At 39.4% G+C, this 23,645-nt stretch overlaps 1 protein-coding gene across 1 annotated transcript in view; it reads right to left on the bottom strand.

Annotated features, from left to right (window-relative positions):
• GALNTL6 (polypeptide N-acetylgalactosaminyltransferase like 6) overlaps positions 1 to 23,645 on the bottom strand; it is a 513,294-nt gene that overhangs the window by 67,946 nt on the left and 421,703 nt on the right. The window contains exon 6 of the mRNA XM_069787019.1: positions 23,348 to 23,531. Within this exon, the coding sequence (XP_069643120.1) occupies positions 23,348 to 23,531 (184 nt within the window). The remainder of the gene's footprint in view (positions 1 to 23,347; positions 23,532 to 23,645) is intronic.

Raw genomic sequence — 23,645 nt, 5'->3', positions numbered from 1 at the left:
TAAGAACGATTTAATAGAACAGAAAAGAAGAAACTAATAATAGTAATGATAACACTAATAAAATGACAACAGTAGTAATAAAAAGATTGAAATGTACAAATGATGCGCAGGGCAATTGCTCACCGCCCGCCGACCAACACCCAGCCAGTCCCCGAGCGGCGAATCCCTGCCCCCCTCTTCCCAGTTCCTAAACGAGACGGGACGTCACATGGTATGGAATACACCGTTGGCCAGTTTGGGTCAGCTGCCCTGGCTGTGTCCTGTGCCAACTTCTTGTGCCCTGGCTGGGCATGAGAAGCTGAAAAATCCTTGACTATAGTCTAAACACTACTGAGCAACAACTGAAAACATCAGTGTGTTATCAACATTCTTCACATACTGAACTCAAAACATAGCACTGCACCAGCTACTAGGAAGACAGTTAACTATATCCCAGCTGAAACCAGGACAAAACCATACGACTCTCAGAGCTGGAAACAAGAATCCCTATGTAGTCTAGCTGCCCACACACAGAGTACTTCCATCCAGTGAAAAGCCCAACCTCCCTGAGCCTAGGAGTTGCACACTAAAATTTTCATATAGCTGGAAGGTACGAGATATATTTCTGAGAACAGCAAGCAGAAAGGGGACCTCTGAGGGTAATTCAAGAGCAGGATAATGGCAGTTCCCCAGAAGTAATCCTGCCTCATGTGGGATAGGGCTAGACTAGGTACACAGCTGGCTTTTGGGTGACTCACCGATAGAGACTGCAGCTGCCTTGCAGGCTTTCCCCCTCCCAGATCCAGAGGCTCACGCAGCGCAGCTACTCTTGTACCAGCATGGTCCCACTGCCTGCCACGTGACAGCGCAAGGATCAGGAGGGGTCACCCTAACCTATACATATCTATAATGAAAATACTGCAAGAAAAAATTGAGAACTGAAAACAATAACATATAAGCACTGCAACTGCATTAACTCAAATCCCAAGACACCTGTCTATACTCGCTTCCAGGAAACGCTATTTTTTTTGCATTTATCTAGACTAAGAGTATATGGATAAAATAAACAATATGGTTATTTTAAGAAACATCTGAAGAGTTGGAGAAATTGGGGCAATCACCCCTGAATAATTTCCAAAAATTTGCTAGTGAAAGCCCTGTCATTTCAGAATTAATTAGAAAGCACACGAAAGGCATATCAAATCCTGAACTGGCAGGAAGGTAAGCTGGACAGTAATAAGGACTCTTGCAACTGACCTATAAAGGCTTTATTGTTAAGAGTTTACAAAAAAACCAAACCACCCCAAACCCACCAAAAACCAACACAAAAAACACAACAGAAAAAGCAAATCCTTAATAACAAATAATGAGAATAATCTTTGTTAGAAATGGCAGCTACCAGCCCCAATGAAACTGTTGTTTCATCTGATCTCCTCCATCATGGTCACATTCACCACCACGAACAAAGGGGCCCTATATTGTCTAGATGGTTAATGACAGACAGTCTCGTTAAATAGATGACATTCATAGGACGGAATTGGTAATACTGTTATCATTTTACAGACTACACAAAGAGTGCTCAGTGCTTCTGATCTAACAGATTTCTTAGCTCCTCATGGACATACTTCAAATGCAGATTCAAAGAGGATCGTCAGTGGCTGCTTTAAGGCCCCGAGTCCACACTCTGAGGTGTTTCCACTTTTCCCCAGCTTCTCGGCCTCAAATGTGAAGGCTGTTCTTGGAAGTGTGAACCGAATCTCAGTAAGAGGTCAAGGTGCTGCTGTAACCCACACTCAGTGTCTGCCTGTGGATGGGCTTCATACCTCAAATCATCTGTTTTCCCCAAGGAGTCAAACTGCTCCATCTGCCCAGAAACCTCTCACCACGGGACGTCACTTTAGCCCTGCAGGTACTTACATCACCTCTGTTGGACTGCTCAGTAATCTACCCTTAATCTTTGAGATTATCGTCTGTTATTTAGTGGCAACGGCCAGGGTCAGCACGGATTGTGCTAACTGAACAAAAGCTGTACGCATCTGAAGCACAGAAGTCTTCTGATGAGAGGACTGCTTGTGTCTACACTGTCACCGTAATCGCCTTCCTTTTTGATCTCTCGACCTGAGTCCCCAGCTACCCACACTGACCCCATCCTACCTCGTTCCCCAACTCCCCTCTGGGAAACTCCGCCAGGTCCCCTGGAAGGGGGGAGCCCTCAGGAGACTCTTTTCTCTGGCTAGCCTAAGCCAGGGAGCATGGGTCTCACCAGCAGGTTTCACTCCCTCCACTTACGGCAGTCATTCCTTTACTTTCATAAGTAAAAATATTCCCTGACTACCAGCTAAATAGAAATGGGAATTATGATGCCATAAACAGCAGGATAATAAATCTGAATACTTTGCTAATGAATACATTTTCAAACCACTCCATCTCCAGCTAGCAGAGGAAAGCCCATAGAAACTGTAGAGAAGAACAGTAATTAGGTCAGTCTGACATTTGTTGTCCTACGTTTGTGAAAATATTTTCCTGAAAACTTCAGTTATACAACAACACATAACCAAACTTAATACACACAGTAAATTGTTGGCTGTCATTACCAGTAATAAGAGAGGAGAGTTATAGTTGCAAAGCAGCTGCTGTAGCATTCAGCCATATTCTGCTGGCAAGAAAATAAAACTAATGAAAGATTTAAAGGAAGAATGTTATGCACGAGCCTCCTCAGACACGCGATTAAATACAAATTGCAAAACACAAATAAGTACATTATAAAACACAGAATTGCAGGTCAAAAACTGAGATTATTAGCATTGACAGAATCACTTTTATAGCTTTCCTTCTGAAGCTATACACAGGATGCTATTCTTCTAAATGCTATGCTCATAAATAAAGATAAAATGGAACAGAACACTGCAAATATTTTCCCCTCATAACTATACTTTAACAGCAGAACTATGTCTCCGCTGTAATTACAGAAGATGCTATTCCATTAACAACTAATATTAGGAACGAGTGGGAAAGCAAACAAGCCAAAGGGAAAAAATCTGCTTCCAAGTATTGCTAAAAGAAATCCATTCATAACTGAGTCTGCTGTTTAGTGATGAGGCTTAATCTCAGTGGAGGCAGAAAAGCAATTCAGTCACAACTAAGCTGTCTTTTGGGGTCAGGTGAAGTGGATTCCTGACAACATCTTTCAATCATTTGCAGATGCAACTATTCCTGGAGGCCAAAACCTGCTGTAGCTGGAAGATACGATTTCTTGACAAAGAGTAATAGCAAGAAAGAAAGACTGAGTACATTTTCTTAGAAGAAGAATGAGCTTCACAGAGGTCAGCATTTTGTCTTTGTTGCTTCTCTTTTCAGAGCAGGGACAGCAGCCTCAAGCAAATCTGACACAGCATGCTCTGCATTAGCAGTTTTCTTCCTCCATACATCACCCTGTCTGTACCAATACCCTTTAGATACCTTCCCGTTAATCTGGGAGTGGTTCATACACCTGCATTTCCCAAGGAGAAAACTCAGCATACTCCGACTCCCCATGTAGAAGCAACATACAAAACAACCTTCCTCTCCCTGCATCACAGGGGAGGGATTCACCTTGAGACTTGATTTCACTTCCTACGGGATTTATTAAATCAGAGAGCAATGAAGCAAGACATGCACCGTCTGTTTGGGGTTCAGTTTTTAAATATGACTGCTGTAGGGGACAGACTCTCATTACTGACTGTACAGGTGCCATCTGAAGAAATGACTAAAGAAAATTAAGAAACAGTGAAAAAAGTCTTCCTATTTTTGCTTTGCTAACTTGAGGAACTCTGAAAGTACACAGTAGATGCCAGCAAAAGATCCATGTATGCATTCCTGGTAGTTCTTCAAGATCAACACATTATTTGCTGTGCACTAATAATAAAGATGGGTGCCAGGCAAAACTCCAAATGAATAATATCAGCCTCCACAAACTCCTATTGCCATGAGCAATGGTGTCCACATGATGAACACTACGCAACCGAGCCAATATTCCTACAATAGATCTTCACATCTCTTTGGAATAATGAAGTTCACTCCACTGTCAAGATACATTCAGAGCACGTGTGTATGTATTTCATTATCAAGACAAAAGCCAACAGCCAAGTATTCAGCAAGAAATATGTATCATATTCTTGACAAATAGTGTAAGTAATAAAAAGCTCCTGTTTCAGAGAAAGGAATATAGTCAAGAACATTTTTCTTCTTGCATGAAAGATTTTGAGTTTAGTTTTCCAGCTACTGAGTTTTATCGAAGAAGCACAGCTAATTTGTACTCTAGGTGGAGATTAATGTAAGATCTTTTAAATGTATTTTCTAATAAGAAGTCAGCACGCAATCTACTGCAGTAAGTAGCAAAACATAAAAATAATCCATTTTCAGGAAGTGCATGGCTTGTCTGCTGATGTAAATAATCCTTTGAAATATCAATTCTTGCAAAAAGGTGTTTGTTTAGGAATTGATACATGAGGAGGGCTCTCTTCAACCACTAAACTGCTCTAGCTGGGCCTGTCTCCTACAGCCTCAGTGCAGTTATACATCCTGCATTCATGCCTGCCTAGTTAGCTGCTGAAAACACCTTATTTTAAGAAACATTATTTTTAATTTTAAGAATTCAAATACTGACCTATAATACCAAATAAAATGTATTCAGGGCTACTATGCAGAAGCTACATTTAAAAAAAATCCTTTGAAATATGATTTCGCACACATCCCTAATGTTAACTTTGAATATATTGTTTGAATTTTTGCTTGAATTACTTTTCAGTACTATATAATCTTAATCTTTAAAATAAAACTTTTTAGAGTCAAACATTTCCTCTTATTGTAAGCCTTGCAGACTGACTTTATTACAAAAGGTTTAATTACTATGCTATATTTCCCTCTTAGGAAACAAACACATAAATGAAGTACTTCAGTGAATGAGGAATGCTCCTCCCTACATTTCAGTTACTAAATTAAGTCCCTTGATTGAGCTGAAGAATTCAACAAATCACTAAGCACTGTTCTTTGTCCATGGAAATGCAGTTTTCATAGCAAAACAAATAGCTGTGCACAAGTAAACCATCGCCACTGGAGTTTTATATAGCACTCCTTAAAATATTAAAGGCTGATGAAGCTGATTGTCTTCTTGATCACTTCACACACTGCCTTTGCCTGATGCAAACTTCAGTAAATAAAGGGGGGGCAATGCTACAACTGTTTGAAAACCTCCCCAAGTCTCCATGGGAACAACTAATCACTATCTCCTTTTTAATGACCTTTTTCATGTCAGAAGACAGATACGATGTTCTCCCTCTCAGTCCTCTGTTCTAGATGGAACAACTGAAGTTCAGCTGGAGTCTCCAAACTACTGTTGCATGGTTCCCAGGTATGGTGATCAAATCTGGACACAGCAATGCACCTGCAACTTCACAAGTATGCAGACTCGAACAGTTACCTGCAACTTCTTATGGATGTTAACACATTGCACAATGAAAATTGAATGTTGCTGTTTACTTATAAGTAATAATATCATATATAATAATATAATAATATAACACACTCATCCTTTCTCGCCACAGTGCTGACTAAATAGCTATTTGCATTTATGCTTTAAATTTTTCCTCAGCTGTGGCACTCGATGTTTTTCAGTGCCAAATATCATGTTATTTTCTTCTAATTATTTCTTCAATTTGCCAGGACCAACTTGCATTCCGACCCTGTCTTCGCAATGACTTGTAAGCCCCTGCCAATGCCAGCTTGCTTGGTTTTTAAAAATTTACTACCTATTTATTGTTCAGATAATTAATGAAGACACTGAACAGAACTAGGATGTGGGGTTCTGCAGCAACATTTGCTTCAGGGACCTGCATCAGTATTTGACACAGTCTCACAGTTTAACATCAAACCATTCGCAGCTACTCTTTGACAGCAATTTCTTCTCAACCTGTTGTGTAGTTATCTGATGAAAATAAAAGATGTATCCACACTCTGTCAGCTTTATGAGAAAGCAACATTGGCAGCACCAAAAGCCTTGGAAGGAAGATGGCATTTACTGCCTCCCTATTCTTCTAAGCAGCCGAGTTCCTAATATTGCTTAACACATCTAATATCTTGCTGCTACCGAAGGGAGAGAAGTCACTCCCCACTCACTCCTCTAATCCTCCCTGCTGTAGCTTGCAGGTGTGTGGTCTCCTCCCCACGGAATAGCTTTGTCCTCCTCAAACTGCTTAATTCAATCAAATGCTAGAAAACTAATTATTTTTTCCTGAGTGTGGGGTTTTTTTTGCCATTTCACCAAGTTTACATGGCTCCTGGAGGTGGGTACTGTAAAGCACAGGAGGCAACACTAAGTCAGCAGTGTGACAGACTGCCCCACAGCAGGATCATCTTCTCTCCAACCTGGTGGCAGGGAGCTGGTCGTGTTCTCCCTGTGTCTCATGGCACCATATCCTCTGTCAAAGAAGGAAATTGAAGTTCTATGACAGGGTCAGTTCTTGACAAGCCTGTATTAATAATTTTATTATCTTTTAGATAACTGCAAGTGGATTATTTAGTATTTTTTTCTAATGTTTGATCCATGCTCAAAGACAGCCTTATTCACTTCTTTCTGATTAGGTCGTTTATAATAGCCTCCAAACGCAGATTAAGTATTCTATAATATCTACGATCATCCTTTTCTTTTCCCTTCTTCCCTCATCCAGAGCCATTCAATAAACCTGACTCTCGCCTGTCCCAAAATTTCATAGCAAGTATACATAATCTTGTGTACCACACAAATCCTCCTCCTCCTCCTCACTCTCTAGATCAGATTTGCAAATCACTGGGGAAATCCCTGCACCTGCTGTTCTTGATAGAGCACTGCTGGGAGCATTCTGAATTTTAGGCTGCTTCTGAGACCCAGAACGGTATGTCCACCCTTTCCAGTCATGCTGCACCCAGCAGTATCATTTGCACCAGCAATAATGCCCCAGATCTGCAGGTTTCTGGGTGCTTGAAATCAGAACAGCAGAATCACTCCAGTTTTGGAAGAACCTGGGAAGCCACAGCCAGCACAACCTCTGCCTCAAACAACTTTTCCCTGGCTCACCTCTTCTGCTTGTTGTTGTTATTATCAGAGTGTGTTGACCCTGCCTTCAGGGCAGGAAAGTGCGTCTGCAAGGTGCACTCAGACTGATGACATCCAGTATTTCCCTCGGAGAACACCAGCTGGAGTGTCCCTGGAGCCAACTCTGACATCACTCCTGTAGGTAACTAATATGGACAGATGGCTAATTTGGCTTTAAGCCTGTCCTCCAGGATGTTCTACTCAGTAATCAAGCTCACTTCTGATAATGATAAAACATAACAATTCTAACAAAACATTTGGTTTTATACCAGCATTTTTGATTTTTCTCTCTTTTTTTTTTCCTTAATATTGACATTTGCATTCAGAAATCTCAAAATCAGAACATTTTCCTTGTTGAAATCAGCTTCTTTTTAGGCCTATAAAATACTTGTGCACATTTTTCTCCGAGTGTCTTTGTCATTCAAAATTACTCCATTAATAATATTTTGAAATTTATCTTCATGGATCAAAAGCTCCATATTCTGAGCTGTACTGGTTGTGACCAGTCAACTGAGTCACCTGGTACGATACTGCTGTCTCTCCTTGCTTCAGTGTAAATATACGGCTGCCCATTTGCTTTCCAATAAGGCCTGTACACAGAAAGCTGAAATATCATTTCCATCCGTTTTGAGATAATAAAGCTATGTATGCAACAACTGAAGACAAACTGAAAGGGGTTGTAGCTGACATTAAATATAGGTGGACTTTATTTTTGTGTTATTTCCTTAAATGTATACACGTGACAGCTAAATGTCCAAAAATATTTTAGGAAATGCTTGATTTTTTTTTTTCAATTTCTGCCAAAAAATGAATTAACTAGTTAATTTAAATTAGTTAAATTATAAAGAAAGTTAACAGCTGGAGAAAATGGGGGAAGAAGGCCTAAGATGTGGCAGCAAAATTTGGCCTCAGCAGTCCTCTGTGGACACTTCCGTTTGACTTCAACACTTCAGCATCATTGCGTATTGAGTTCAGTATGAGACAGTTTATAGACAATTAGATGGCTGACAAATTCTTCACAAATTCAAATGCTGATAGCTACAAAAAGCCTCTGCACTACCAGTGACATCCATCAATAAGAAGGAGCACAGCCCTTTAAGTCCCGTATTCCAGTGGGAAAGTGCTATTTCCTTCCTCAAGACTTCAGGTGTAATAATGATTCAAAATATCAAAATGATCCAAATCCAGAATGTCTAATTATTTTGTCAAGACATGGAGGAGATATTTGTGATAATTACACTGAATTTTGCTCTGTTCCTAGCTTCGCCACATGCCTCTCCAGTAAGTCACTTGTTCTGTACTTCATCTATTAAATTCAATATGAATATCTTTCTACTTCAGTGGGATGCTTTGATAACACATTCACTAAAGCTTGTGATAGAAACAAAAGCTTTTAAGAAACATCTTTAAAAGCTCCTAGTGAAAGGTCAAAGAAACAAAAAGTAATTTCTTTTCATTAAGTGCTCATGGAATTAATAAAATAAATTTCTCATTTCATTTCTTAAAAATTTGTTTCAATCCCAAGAAGAAATGTGTCCATTGTCTTTCAGAGACTGTCAAGGGTTCATTTTAGCCAGTGGCCATCTGACACAAATATCTGTGTTCCAAAGGAAAAATCAAAGTGGGTTCACTTGGCACTGACCAAGGGACCAGCAGCAAAGCCTATTTCTCCCATATACATCAGTCATGGCAAAGACAGAGGTTATGTATTCTGCATACCTGATAGTACATTTTGCCATAGATTAGAGATGCATGATGGTTGCCAAGAAGAACAATGCTTTTTAAGCTAAACCAGCCTATTCATATTGAAAGGAAACCAACTGGGAATACTCTGACTTACCATGAGACAAATACTAAAGCACCTAGGTACCTAATCAAAACCTTACCAAGCTCCCAATCCTGAAATGTCACTCCTTTTTTTTAGCAAAACATAGCTCCAGCAATAAAAGCAGTAGATCAAACACTAGCTAAGTAGTCTCATTGTTATCTTGGTGAGAACTAAATTAATTTCAATTTCCAATAAGGGTGAGGCATGGAAAAAGAACAACCGAAGCATTTAACACATGGAGAAAGGGACTGTCCTTCCATTTCTCTTAACAGTGAGGTGGATGTAGGATAGATCACATTTCAGCATTAGTTTAGATGTATTTGTTTTTAGATATCTTGAGTGGTTTAACTTTTGCTGTTTTATACAATAGGAGTTTTTTTTATTAACTTGACTGAGACCAGGATATCTTTTCCAGAGTTTCCCAGCCCTGCCTTGCAGGTTCCTGTGAACTATAGTTGGTATTTTAAACTGCTATTCAAGTATTCACAAAGCAATGAATATATAATTGGGACATTTCTTTTTTCCTGTTTTTAACCATTGCTTAGCTAATTATGCTCCAGAGACACTATCTGACTTAGCAGCAGCAATGCTGAATAATTCAGAAATACGGAATATCAAATGTGCAGAAAGGAAAGCTGTCATGAAAATCCCCAGGGGTCTGTTTTAGCTAACAAATCTGACAGCACATCAGTTACCAGCCCTGCCTCTGGCACTGTGATGAGCTACTACTGCTCCAGCTACTGTCATCATCTACAGATTTTTTGAGTCCCAACAAGACAATCTCCAAAGCAGCACATTCTTCAGACTGAAATACCTAACTTTGAAAAATGAATTAAGGACACCAAAGTTTACTTTTTCCATTACTATCATATCTCTGGAAGGATGTGTATACTGTTAACATTACTCTTACAGGGACAAAAACCAGAGACAGACCCATAAAAGGCTCAGAAAGGCAGAATTCTCCAAAGTAAATATTAACAGACTCTGACCTTATGGCTAACACCAAATTTATTTAAACAGATAGCAAATATACAAGACATCAGAAGTCTCAAGGACTATTTTGAATATCAAAATGCTAGTCATCCCTGTCACGCTTCCAGCTGGCAAAATTTACTTACTAAAATCTTGCTCACCGGTCATGTATGCTCATTTATGCTTTTCAGAAGTTTCAGAATAATTAACTGTGATAATTCTTCCCTTAAAAATGTATTTTAACTTAGATTCACATGGATTGTTTCGTCCCTAAACAAGTAGTAGTTGAAATGTAGAGATAATAAATATTATTTATATCAGGAAGGATCAAATAACTTGTAACGCTCCTCCTCCCAACATACAGGACCTATCCAAAATACTTTTCACTTCTGCCTCCAACTTTACGAGAACCATTCCCAGTATCATGCCATTACTATCAATGATGTTGCTGCAAATAAGAAAGTAAACAAAAAAGCACCGTTAATTTCAGGCTTCATTAGAAATGGAAGTGAAGAAACATCAACACTTATTGAACGAAAATGGACTCAAGTATTGGAAAAGCAACACCAAAGTTCGCAGGCAATCTTTCAAATACATCTCATGTTGCTGCTCTCCCATACATCTTGTGCCCATTACCTCATCAGAACCAAGACTGGATCATTTGAACTGTTGCAAGAATAGCTGTTCTAAGTATCTGAGATACGCAAGGTCAGATAGTTCAGGAATGGATGAAACAAGTATCAGATAAGCTTTGGAAAGGGCAAACATAACTTTAAGATCTATTAGTAGAGATCCTTCCAGCAGATATAAATCAATAGCACTGCTGAGGATTGCATGCAGTATGATGCTGCATACAAATCTGGCCTGCTATTTTCAAAAAAGGAGAAATGAAACTAAACTTAGAGCTGTGCCAGCACTATGAGAGGAATTACGGATCCAGTATTTTAAGAGAAGAGGCTAAAGGAGGCCACTGAAGTGAAGACTGAAACAGGATGTGATTTCTCGTTAGCAACAGACCAGGAGTTATCTGACAGAACAAGTATTTTTAAACAACCTGGCTGCTTGGGTGTGTTCAATGCATTTCCAGAAAGACCAGCATTTTCAGAGATCTGAGGCATCATCTCTGCTGCTGTCAAGTTGCAGGAAGCCCTCTAGTCCTGCTGGTGTCGTGGCTTTATGGGTTGAACTCCACAACTTTCTGTTTCAATTCTGCTCTCGGGGTATTTTGGATTCTCGATTACGTCCAGAATGTCACAACATGCAGAAATTTACAAATTAATTTAATAAAGTTTCATAATTAACTTTTGCTAGCTGAGTCAAATGAAACCATTCAAAAATCAGCTATCTTGAGAACTACAGCTATTGTCTCACTACATAATTAATATTTCTGCTGGTGCCTATTGTTTACAGATACAGAGCAAAGTGCCTTTCAAGTGTCTTTCAGTTATCTTCCACATTTCTGGAAAATTTCTTTCCCAGCTGGGTAATAGCTGTTTTTCCATTCAGGGCATGCTCCTATTTTGTGTTATTTCTGTAACTATTCGAAGAAATTGCTCAGGGCAAAAAAAAATTTAGAAGAAACCTATTTTATTTATCATCTGAATTCTAGCACTGTTTAACATGAACTTCTGTAGAAAAAGATGCTTAATTCCAAGTGGCTCATATGACTTTTCTGTAGCTGCACCTGATGGGGTATCTGATCTAAACTAAGTCTTTGTAAAACTAACAGTGTGTGTGTGGGAGAGTTACTATTGCTCAGCCCAGGCGTCAGACTTCTAGTTTCACCACACGCTGTACTGTATTTATTCTTTATATGACTACTAAGGAGACTCTGTACTTAATATCCTCACAACAGTTAAGATTTTACCAATGTATCTTTAGTAGGAAGCTTTCAGAAGCCAGAAACTTGCTAATTAAGCAGAAATTAAGTAGAAATACCAGTCAAAGATTTTAAGGTGCAGGTAGAGAGGACGTGACATCAGCTCTCACAGGTGAATGCCCCATCATAAAGAACAAGAAAGCAAAATCATTGGAGAAAATTAAGGTATAAAAGAACACCTCATGCTGTAATTTTGTGTCTATTTATTCTGTGTTCTCCCCTCTCCCTGGGAATATGAGGAAGAAGTTGTAGTGTCTGAAAGACAATAGAAGCACGAGATTCCACCTGAGGCTGAGAGGACATGATATCCTGACTTGTGAGGAAAAGGAGTAGGGGGCAGCTAAGATTCTGAAATATTTTGTAACCATGAAGGGCCAAGGGCTACAGCAAAATAAGTTCCAAGATTGCATTTGCCCTTTTCACAGCTGTTAGCACACTGGAAAGTCACCATTGTCTATGATCATCAGCTTTTACAAACAGCATTTCTCTACGTCTACTGTAACCAATGGATGAAATCTATTCTGAAAGAAATTCTCATTATCAGTTCACTTTGACTTTGAACTTTTTGTTACTAAATTTCAGCCTCTCCTCTTTGCTAACCTCCAAACTACAATTGGGATTTTTTTGTTTGGTTTTTTTTTTCCCCCCTTTTTTTCTGCTGGATGCCAACACTGATAATCACCCTACAGGTCAGCTGTATGAGTTCTTTGCTACGACAGATTTTCCTGTTTCTTTTTTAAAAAATAATTTCCCTAGTGACATCATTTTTGTTATGCTATTAAGCTTTATTGAGTTACATAGGAATAACTTCCTGCAGGTCTACTGTGTACTTGCTCTTGGATGTGCTCCTGCATTCCCACCGAAAGGATCTGTAGGTGGGTTTAAATACTTTTTAAATTCTGATTTAAAAATCTTGTCATATTTTCTATATTAAGACCTAGGCTAATATGCATAGGTCAGCGAGTTTGAAGTCAGCGGCATCATTATATAAGTGGCCAAAGAACTTTGAACAAACTTCCCCTGAAAATCGTGGCTGTAAATTATTTTAATATAAGAAAAGCTTTTACAGGCAAAACACTACTTGGATTTCATTTAAATTAACATTTGAATGGGACTTTGCCCCATCAGCCAGTAGGTGGAGATGTAAGTCCAGTCATTACTGCAGAAAACAGCTATTTGGCAGTCCTTGATACAATTGAAGGTTTGTATAATACAATTTAACAGAGGTTAGATTTCTTAATAAGCATTAGATGAGACAGATGAAATCTGTCTGCAGTTAAGGCCCATCTATCAGCCTTCCTTGCCACAGACATTCTTACCACCTATGGTCAACTGTGCCCGTGGAGCTTAGGAAACTTTCATATTCAACAAACTATTAATGAAAGTAAAAAGGCAAAAAGTTAAAGATCAAAAGATGTATTTTCTAATACCTGACCACGTGTTGTCAAGTATTTTGAAAAAACTTGATCTGTATTCTGTTATACCACATAAAAAAAAAAAAGGCAGTATAAAAAAATGTGTAGTTAGTTATCTCAGTTATCCCAATACCCACATTTTGGCAAGTTTTGAGTCCTTTCATGCCTACAGAAATTATAAGCATGTTATTACCTTCCAGTAGATATATGAATGTTCTTCAAGTATTGCCACTTCCATTGAGACAGTCACAATACTCTGTTTTGGGATTAAAAATTTATGAATCTATTACATTATCATTATAGGAACTCATACTGGAAATTGGTTGCAATAGCAATAACATCTTGCGATTCACAAAAACGCAATCGTATCTCTTAACATCACTCTGCTATAGAATAATAATAATACCCTATTTAGCAGAAATGGAAATGCAAACAATTGCAGTAGTATAAGATAAAGTGTAAAAATTAAGGCAATATAGTTGGACATTTAGAGTAATTTTTTTGTCTTGGTTATGCTGCTTGATTTAAGGTCAAATGAGAACACCCCTGAAATAACAGGGTTCATATGATTTAGCTATATCAACTAATTATTTATATTCTAACCACAACTAACAAAGGACTATTCTTCTTCCCTGAATGCTGTTTGAACAAGTCAGGAACAAACAAAGATTGTGCTTTGAAGAGTTTTGCTGTTTAAACTGTCATTCTGTCAAAAAGAATCACTACAAAATGGGCTAGGCATTAAAACCTACTGCAAAGCAGCAAGCTGGGGACTTGAAACATTTCCTGTGGGCCCAGAACTTGGGAAGTTTGCTCTCCCTCAGTGCCTTCTAGGAGTCTCTTCGAAAGCACTACCCTGAGGTCCCCAGGCAGCGGTCTGAAAATACTGCTCCAAACGACTTTCTTCCCCGCTGTTCACCTTTTCCTCGGGTACTCTGGGAGGTCCTTTGCATGTTTGCAATGCTTTCAAAGGGAAAAATAACGTTACTGTTCTCCACCTGTGCTCCTGGCTTATCACCATCTCTTCCACTCCTAATTCACTGCATGTCCGCGGGTCATTTGTACTCATGGAAAAACAGAGTGGTTATTTGCCTCAGCACAAAAAAGCCAGGGAGGTTCTGCAGAATCAGCTAAACTTTCTGCGGGAGGACCAGGAGAGCGGTGGGAGCAGGGTCTCCTCTCTCCTTGCAGGCACCTCTTTCTCTGTAGGGGGCAAATGGACTTGTGTAATTTAATGCCTACAGCTCCTCTCCAGCACTGAAAATAACACTGACACACCAACTGAACAACAGAAAATATCAGAGGGGTAGATTTTCCAAATAATTCACTTGAAAAGATAGTTACATCCTGTTTTCCCCCAAAGAAGATAGGTATTTTCAGAAATGAGCAAAGCTGATATATGAATCTTGTTCCCTAATAAAGGATACTGTCTTGGCAGTTTATGGAACAACATGTCAACTGTGTTGAGCCTCATTTGTTCCTGGTCTCTCAAAAGATATGCATAGCATTTTATAAATAAACTAACACAGCAAAATTTGGAGTGTTTATCATAATTTTCACCTCACAGGTTGCTGGAGACATTTGCCTTCGCCTCTTGACAAAACTTGTCTTCCAGCTAGAATAATGATATTTTGGTTACTTAGATGAAAGGAAAACAGACGCCAGCGTGCCTGGGGATAATTCAGAAAGTGATCCTGCATGTCTTATTTCTAAGGTCCTCATCACATCAATACCTATACTGAACTCTCCTAATATTTTAAACAAAATTTGTATTAACTGTCTTTTTCTCACTCAAGTCTCAGATAAAAGATCTGATTCACAGATAACTGTCAGGATTAACAACTACAGAAATATGGAAGAGATATAATGACTGTCAGAGAGATGCAAAAACTGCTGATAGCCATTACTAAGAAGCAATCACCTATAACCCAACATCAAAATGGAAATTGTCTTGAGACAGTATCTGCAAACATTGTCCTGCATCTGATTCTGTTCAGTGTTGCATTAAAAACCTGCGTGGTGCAATCCAGCAACCCTACTCCATGGAGCTTTAAATAGGGCTTTGTGCATAACTGTATCATCTTGGAGCATGTGCCCATGAGGTCCTAGATCTTGGTCTCAGGTCTGGAAAGCGACCTGAAGAGCCAGCTGCCATTGTGCTGTAAATCTGATGCCTTCTAGAGCATGTGGAGGAAGTCTTGTGTACCTTTTTATAAAGGTTTGCTCGGCAGGAAGCAAGGCTTCCAAATCTGACAAATTTTCCAGGGCCACAGAAGTGGTACATGCTGCATTTTTGGCTGAGAAAACAGAGGGACCACTGGATGTATTGTTGGAAAGCCAGAGACTTCACATATCCTGATTTCTGGCATGGATGAAACAGACATTCTCACAATCGGGATTTAGAAGTGTTTGCCATTTGCATGAACCTCAAATACAGCTCAAATAACATTGCAAGAGGATGTAAAAATCGGAGGTTTAATCAGAGTTCAAAAATCCTAGCAAATTGGAGAAGTGAGGTAAACAAAGGCAAAAAAGATAAAATTCAAAATGTTCAGCTACAATGTATCACACTGATCTAGGGATAATGAAGACAGATCACCTTTTTGGACATGGCACTGCAAACAGATAGGAAGACAAATGTCTTACCTTCAGCCATGTAAAATCTGAATTACAAGAGGAGGATGATGAACACTTGGCTAGACACCAGTTCTGCAGAAAATGATGTGGAGGTTACACCACAGCACAAGCCTGGCATGAATCAACAACATCAAGGAACTATAAACAGGAACATAGCCTCTGAGACAAGCAAAGTCACACACCTATTCTACTAGGCAATGATAAGACTTTGGCTAGTGCAGTATCTGCTCTCGGTATGGAAAAAGTTCAGAGGAGAGCAAAGATAATAATCAGAGATCTAGGAAACATGACTTATTAAGAGAGACTGAAAAAATAAGATAATTTACTTGAAAATGAACAGTGAACTGATCTCACATGAGCCCTCAAGTGCTTAAAAGGTCTTTTCCCAGTGTACATGACAAACTATAAAGGGGCTAAATCTGTGGCAAGAAAGTTTCCAATTAGATACTATAAGAATAGTACTAAAATACTGGCTATATACAAATTTCTTCCCAGCCCCTTCTTTTCATGCTTCCAGCACACACTGCACTGGCAGCTTAATTTTTTCAGAGTGGAAGCCAGAAAAATCTCTTCACCTCAGGGCTAAGGGGGTCCTATACCAAGATAGCTGGACAGTCAGAATTATTCTATATAAACAAAAAATCAGAAGGTATATATCGGCAGGTGAAGATGCTTCTATGCCATGCTTAGTTGATCGCTGCCTCTGGAAAAAAAAAAAACATGGCCATTGGAGGGGAAAGGAAAAAAAGCATTGTGATAATGTGGAGTATCTGGCAGACCCTAAAGAGTATTAGTAAACTTGAGCCAACGAGCATGTATGGAACTTGCATCAACGTACAGATTTGGAAGTGATTTGGCATAGAGGGGTCTAAAAAAATTAGTTGTTTTAGTCTTTGTTCTTTCTTCTGTTGGAAGCAACTGTAGCACTAGATTGAGGCTTTAGACAGCAACAGGTCATTCTTTAAAAAACCACAACAACAAACAAACAGAAATGGAACTGGATGTAGAGATCGCTTCCAACTTCATGCTGGTAAACACTATAAAATGTAAGAGAAGGGTGTTGGTTTTCTGTTTCTTAGTACCAATAGGTGTCACCAAATTCTGCAGGAAAGTTCTAGAGAAAACAGCTTGAAAATATACAATTAAAAATAGAAATAATTATCTCTTTTTCTTCATGGAAAATTGTTCAGATATGATTTAAAATTCTGAAAGCCAAGTCATCTGTGTATCAATAGCATGTTGATAGTGTTAAATAGCTCACCTGTATGCATCAAGCAACATATCTCTGTCTTCATCTTGGCCACCATCCCAGTCTTTTTTATGTAAAGAAATATTAAATTCATGTCCAGAAAAGACTTAGTTTTCTAATTACTAGTAATTTTGGTGACCCACTCTATGAATCTGCCCCAGCATATGGGCATATAGACTGTCAAACTCTAAAGTTAATACTTGTGTGAAGTAGCAGGCTAACACAGCTCTAGAAACAGTACGTTCAAGATGTTTACATTTTTATGCTAACCATGAAGCTCCAAGTGTGAAAGAAAATTGGAAATATGAGTTTCCACAGACACAGAAAAAACATAGCTATTTTGGCACTGCAGCATCAAGGCATTATGAACAAAATCAGTTCCCTTTTGTCTTGGGAGGCACAAGCCACTAGGAACATTCAAGTGAAAAGTTGTGTATCGAGCCTGAATCTACCCAATTCAGCTAGTACGTAGGACTCGACTAATTCCTTGAGTGACTCTTGTGTGGTTATAAAAATTATACCAGCAGCAGCTTTTTATCCTTGATGGTTTGTTTTTTTTTTTATTCTGACAGGTTACACTCTGTAGAGTTACCTCTTCTGAACTGGCCTTCAAAGCAAATGTACTGGTTGTACAGAAGTTCTACAATGAAATCGACCAAAGGCAGGAGAAAATGATTGAATATGCATATCTTCACTCATAAATGGTGTGTTAGTGTCAGCATTTTTCATCGAAAAAAATCTTGAGATTTTCATGGGGCCATGGGTGGATGGCAGTTTGTAAAAGCTATTGTTATCTCAACTAACAGTCTTCTACAGACCATAGCTTGTCAAAACAATAAATCAAGATCTTAAATTACACAAACTCATACTGGTTGGAGACTGATTCTCTGTAGAATAATGCCTTTTCAAACATTCCTGTAGCACAGTTCAAAACAGTAGATTATACTTGGGCTTTAAAAAAGTAGATGATTGTTTCTGGTTGTGAGAGGTTTTATGAATATGTTTATAGGCAGAAATTGGCCATAAAAGACACAGACTATAAAGCACTGGGAGCTATAGAACAGAAATCATTGTCCAAAGCACTTTCTAAACTTCAGAAAATGATCACAAAATTGTAAAAGTACTTGTCAGATTTGAAATGCAGTCTTAGCAAAGACTTTCTTTGCACCAGCATGTTGTAGAGTATATATAAATACTGAAAGTAAGGAGCTGCAGAAAGTATTTCTGAGACTATGTCAAATTCAAATAAAAGAGCATGCTGACAACAGCTTGCATAATAATAATATGGTTTTAGATATGCAATTAAACAGAAAGTGCCAAGTAATCTTCCAATCTAACATACAACTGGCTATATTAAGGTCATACACTACATCCAAGGTTGAGAGTCTGTGATGCAAGGGAAGAGAAAAATGTACTTATCACCTAATTCCAACCCTTCAGCATGTCCAAAATTTTACCAAACAGTACATCCATAAACTGTAAGTGGCCCCTATTACTGTGAGACCTCAATCCTATAACCTTTACTAGACTCATACCCAAAGCAGCCTTGCAATGGTGAAGTGATTCTATTTCTATTTTATAAATAGGAAGCTGAGTACAGGAACTAAAATGCCTTGTCAGAGGTTACAAAATTGCTTCTACTTCCTTGGCTAGCCCAGTATTTGCCAAACTATCATTCTGGTCCTTTGCTAGAATAACATGATTCTTCAGCTTTGTCACCCTTCAGGGAGTTCTGGAGATGACAGCTCTACATCAGAAGGCAAACAAGGAACTCTTGGAGAGTAAGGAGTGGTCATATACCAAAAAACTACTACCTTTCCCAGATAGGTGTAGAAGTCTTGGCATCCAGTAAGTAGCACAACACTTCTCTCGTTGGTTAGGATTTCCATCTTGAGTTGCAATTCAATAGCAGTGCTGTTAGGTCTCACCTGCACCTTTCCCTCCCTCTGTATCATAAAGTTACACCACCATAAAACTGCTCCGAGGACTTGTGCAGCCCTTTCCTACCCTAGTGGATCTGTGCCATATTAATCCTCTCAATTAGTTTGTGTTTTTTCCAAATAGTTTTTTGAATTGAGTTGTTGATGTTTTCTTGTCGTGAATGGACACCGATGCCCGTTTTCAGGTAGGGCATGTGATAACGTGAATTGATATAATGTAAGTGCTGCCAGGAAATAAAGAGCAGTCATCCCCAGCAGGCTTGAGCATATCAAACCTCTGCTTTAAACTTCCACAGAGCTTTTAGCCCAGGCAGGCTATTAAATCATACAAACTGACAGGCTGTATATCGCAGTCCATTATAGTAACAATGTTACCCTCTTAGTTTAAGTGGCAATCGCCTGGGTTAGGAAAACTCCAGAGACTAGAGTGCTTGCACCACAGAAAGAAACAGTCACACAGGAGCATGCTCTTAATGTCCCAAACCTGTATGTCCCATAAGGGCATGCTCCCAAACCTCTGCCATGACAGAGAAACAAACCAGCAAGAGATAATAAGCCAAGGTGAACCTTCCCACAAAGAATGTAAACATCTCTGGTCCTCCCTGCTTATGGACTAGAAGAAAATTTCCCAAGTCATCTCAAATTCTGCTGAATGATCGTTGACCCTGGGATCAAGACAGTGAGCACCAACATGACATGATGACAATTTCATGATTGTCTGACAATTTCCTACAACAGATCAGAACACCAATTTGCTCTATGTCATTTACACAACCCTGAATGCATCAGAGGAAAACAGCCCCCTCTGGAATATACTGGGGTAGTTGTACATGAATTGCAAGAGAAAAATCACTACAGGCAACTGTGATGAGCTGCAAGTGTGACAGATCAGTTGAATGCAATATAAAAATTCTCTTGTTTCTGTGGCACATGAGAAAGGGAAATAAACAAGGAGTTCACAGATATAGTCTCTGGATGGGAAGGCAACATTATTAGGGCTGAAGTCTGATTTCCATACCTCTAAGGATTCACTGTATCCTGAAAACCAGCAACACACATCTTTCAGAAAAATAGCTAATCTTAAAGGCTACACGAGATCCATTTATAGCATAGTTGTTAGGATTTCCTAAACACTACAATGAGCATAGAGCAATATCAAATAATTTGCATAGGAACTTTGGTTGAAAATTCCTTTTATATGGCTACAGTTTGGTTCAGTGAAACCTATGGGAAACTTGGTATGGCCAGTGAAAACTACATGTGAACCAAAACGATGTATTTTGTAGATGAATGCAACCTGATCCAAATGCAGTTATAAATTTGTCATGTGACTCCCAGGTTGGTGCTAGTACATCATCTGTACCTGAATTTGACACTGGGCAGGCTGGGAGCTTCTGAGAGTGTTATACAGTCCTATAGTCATAGACATCAAACCAAATCTTGGTGTAAAGCTACTTGTAGCTAACAACTGCAGAAGGCCTGAGAATGGGTGTAGGTGTACATCAGGAAAAGCTGAGATTTGGAATGAAGCTCCAAGTTGTGTCACAGTGACGGGTGGAGATACTGCCTGAGTGGCACCATGGGTGTATGGACAATAAACCATGCTCATGCTCACACCACAAATGGATGAGAATGTCTACATTCTTCACAAGAGGGATTTTGAACTGAAAGGCTGTGTCCAGATAGATTGCATTCAACAGGAGAGTACCTGTCAAACACCGACCATAGTGGAGTACAGCTTAAAAAAAAAAAAAAAAGTGGGGAAAAATTAATTCCAGATAGACTAGCTCAGCTGGCATTGGAGCTCAGTAAGCTCCATGCTACTGTCACACCAAGAGCCTACCTGACAACACTTCAGTTTGTTGTGGCAACAGCAAACACTCTGCTGATGTCTGCTGCAGCAGTATTTTGATCATGTGCAAGATGGAAAGCAAACATATCATTCAGATAATACAATGACTGCTCTTAGGTCTTCTGTAGCTTGATCTGGTTTTATGTACATTATTTCTAGGCTGATGCAACCTTTTCTGCTTAACACACATACTGAGTTGGCATTTTAAGTGAGGGAAAAAACTCATCAGCACAATTTTTGGATCACGTACCCATTATTCACTGGTGTTTTACTAAAAATGCTAGCAATTTTCCAGTTCATTAAGGATCAGCTCAGATCTGATGCTGCTGGCAAGAAATAAAGCTATTAGGACACCAATAGTAAAATATTTAACCTAAATAAAAAAAAAATCCCTACTGCTTACAAAATAGTAACATAATAATCACTGTGCTAGCTGAAGCCACTTCTAGTTTTAGTGTATATGCACCTAAAGGAAAACTGTTCTGTCTCTTTAATTCTGTAGAAGCTGTCTTGGTCAATGAAGTTACCAATACCTAAATTGGTCCATAACGTTTACCGTACTCATTGTAAGCAAGGTGTTAAAAGCTCAAGGTGCCAACAGAGAAGGCCCTAGGAGAAAAGCAGTACTGGCTTTGAATTCGAAAAGAATTCCTCCCCTAAGCAAAATTCATACTGATTATTTAAAGCACTTCTATACCCTCACCATTCTAGGCAGAGGGTACTTTTGAGCAAAGATACTGTCCTAGCTCAGCCAGCCTTCAATCGCTCTGATGTGGATCCTGTGATGGGAAGGAAGACTCTCACTGTTCTGTGTAAGAACTGGGCAGCCTTTCCACCTTTTTGGGAGATGACTACTCAGAAGACAAGAGATTTATAGGTTGCATTGTCCTATATGTTGTTTCTTGTGAAGCCATTTATCTGTGTCTTATGAATGCAGGCAGGGCAAGGTGGGTATCAACGGCTGCCATGCTGATTGTAACAGTTCGTGCAAAATCACATCTGTTCTGTATTGCACGAAGTCTCATCTCTTCTAGAAAGTTTCCTATGAGTGCCCCCTCTTCAGGCCTCTTGTCTTTGAGAGATGCATACTACAAACTGTGAATGTGTGAAATGGCTGGTAAGCAACCCTGTAGCTACGCTGGCAATATAGAAGTTTTACTTATACACAAACTTTGAATGCTGAATCAAATTATATGATGTGCTAGGTAACTTTCAGTAAGTGGCAAGAAATTACATCTGCTTAGAGGACCAGGAAGACTTGTGGAAGAGCAACGGAGGCTCTAGGAACTCCGGAGTGTTATGTGATTGCAATAGCTGCATCTATGTTGTGGAGTGGTCACACTGGCAGCTGATGGAACGTACTTCATCAGCACTTGCACCAATGCAAGATGAAGACTGATGGGCCTCGATGGAGGTAAGTAAAAAGGAACAAGCAGAATAATGAAAATAAGCCCACCGAATCCTACTTCTCCCTATACAGAGCTGGTCATTCCTTGGATATAAGGGTCAATTTCTGCATTAATCAGATCCATTACTTCAAAATAGCACAGAGTCTAGGCCAGAGACACAGGTTTTCTGTTGCTATTGTTTCCAGGTTTTGTTTTGGGGTGGGGAAAATGCTGAGTTTTTAAACTGCCTAAACCTGCAGCATGGAGTTTCAGCCAGGGCTACTGACAGTATCAGAGCCAGTCCTGCTGCCAGCCCTGCTAGGATGTGTGCTGTGCGAGGGACCTGGAGACTTTGCCACATTGAACCATGTCTGTCTGTCTGTCAGCTCTCTGCTGATGCGGATTAAGCCTAGCTGATCCTTACATGAGAGAAGGAAGAAGAAAGACGGAAAAAGGAAGACGGAAAAAGGAAGCTCTATCTTTGTGGAAAGTAAAAGATCATTCCTGTGATGAGCTGATCTATACAACACTGGGATTGGAGGCTAGCTTATAAAAAAATATTTACAAATCAGCTTGACACTGTTCAGGTTTGACAGCCCTGTGTTTAAGTTACAGCAATACATATACAGTAGCAATATCACCAGTCATAAACAAAGCATCTGCTGGCAGAATGTGGGCTTGGCTATTGATGCATGTATTGCATCAATCTCCAGCAAAGAAAACATTAAACTGAAATCTGTTCAGGAAGTGCTCTGTGGAATAAACAGAATAACTGTAGTCACATTCACTCCTTGTCCAATGTCAATACTTTCTCTTAACTACAAGTATGTGCCTGTTTCTTTTATGTAGAACCACTGGGCCAGAAAAGATGGGGAAGGTTTGTGTTTCCAGGCACAACTTGTGAATTCTGCAACTTGTTGCCCTGATCTTTTTCCTGGTTTTGAGGTTTTATCAATCTGTATAGAAGCAGTTTGTTTCTACTACCTTTCATTAGTATGAAGTGGCCTACATGGAAATTTCTGGGCTTGGATTCTTCTGCTACAGTTACCTTCTTTGCTTGTTCTGCTTCATGTTCCACTCTCCCCTTTATTGCTACTTACTCAAAGGGGTCGCTGGGATCAGCTCTCTGGAGCTCTGGAGGAATCGGTATTCTTTTGTAGTACATTTCCCAGTCAAAAGCTCCTCGCATGGCATCCCCCGCCTGTGCCTCGTAGCCAAAGTGATTGTGGTCAATGACATCGATCATAGGACACACGATGGTTTTGTGGTTTAGTGCAATCTGGTCTGAAAAATGAAAGTAGAAAATAGGAAACTGCATGTCTAGTCAAGCCATCTATCATATTACTGCAAAGTGAATCCCACAGGTTTTCTGATGTTTGAAGATTGCTTGCTTTGTTC

Source organism: Haliaeetus albicilla, chromosome 1 (genome assembly GCF_947461875.1).
Source record: "Haliaeetus albicilla chromosome 1, bHalAlb1.1, whole genome shotgun sequence".
NCBI classification, from domain to species: Eukaryota; Metazoa; Chordata; class Aves; order Accipitriformes; family Accipitridae; genus Haliaeetus; species Haliaeetus albicilla.
This window is presented reverse-complemented; position numbering and strand designations above follow the sequence as displayed.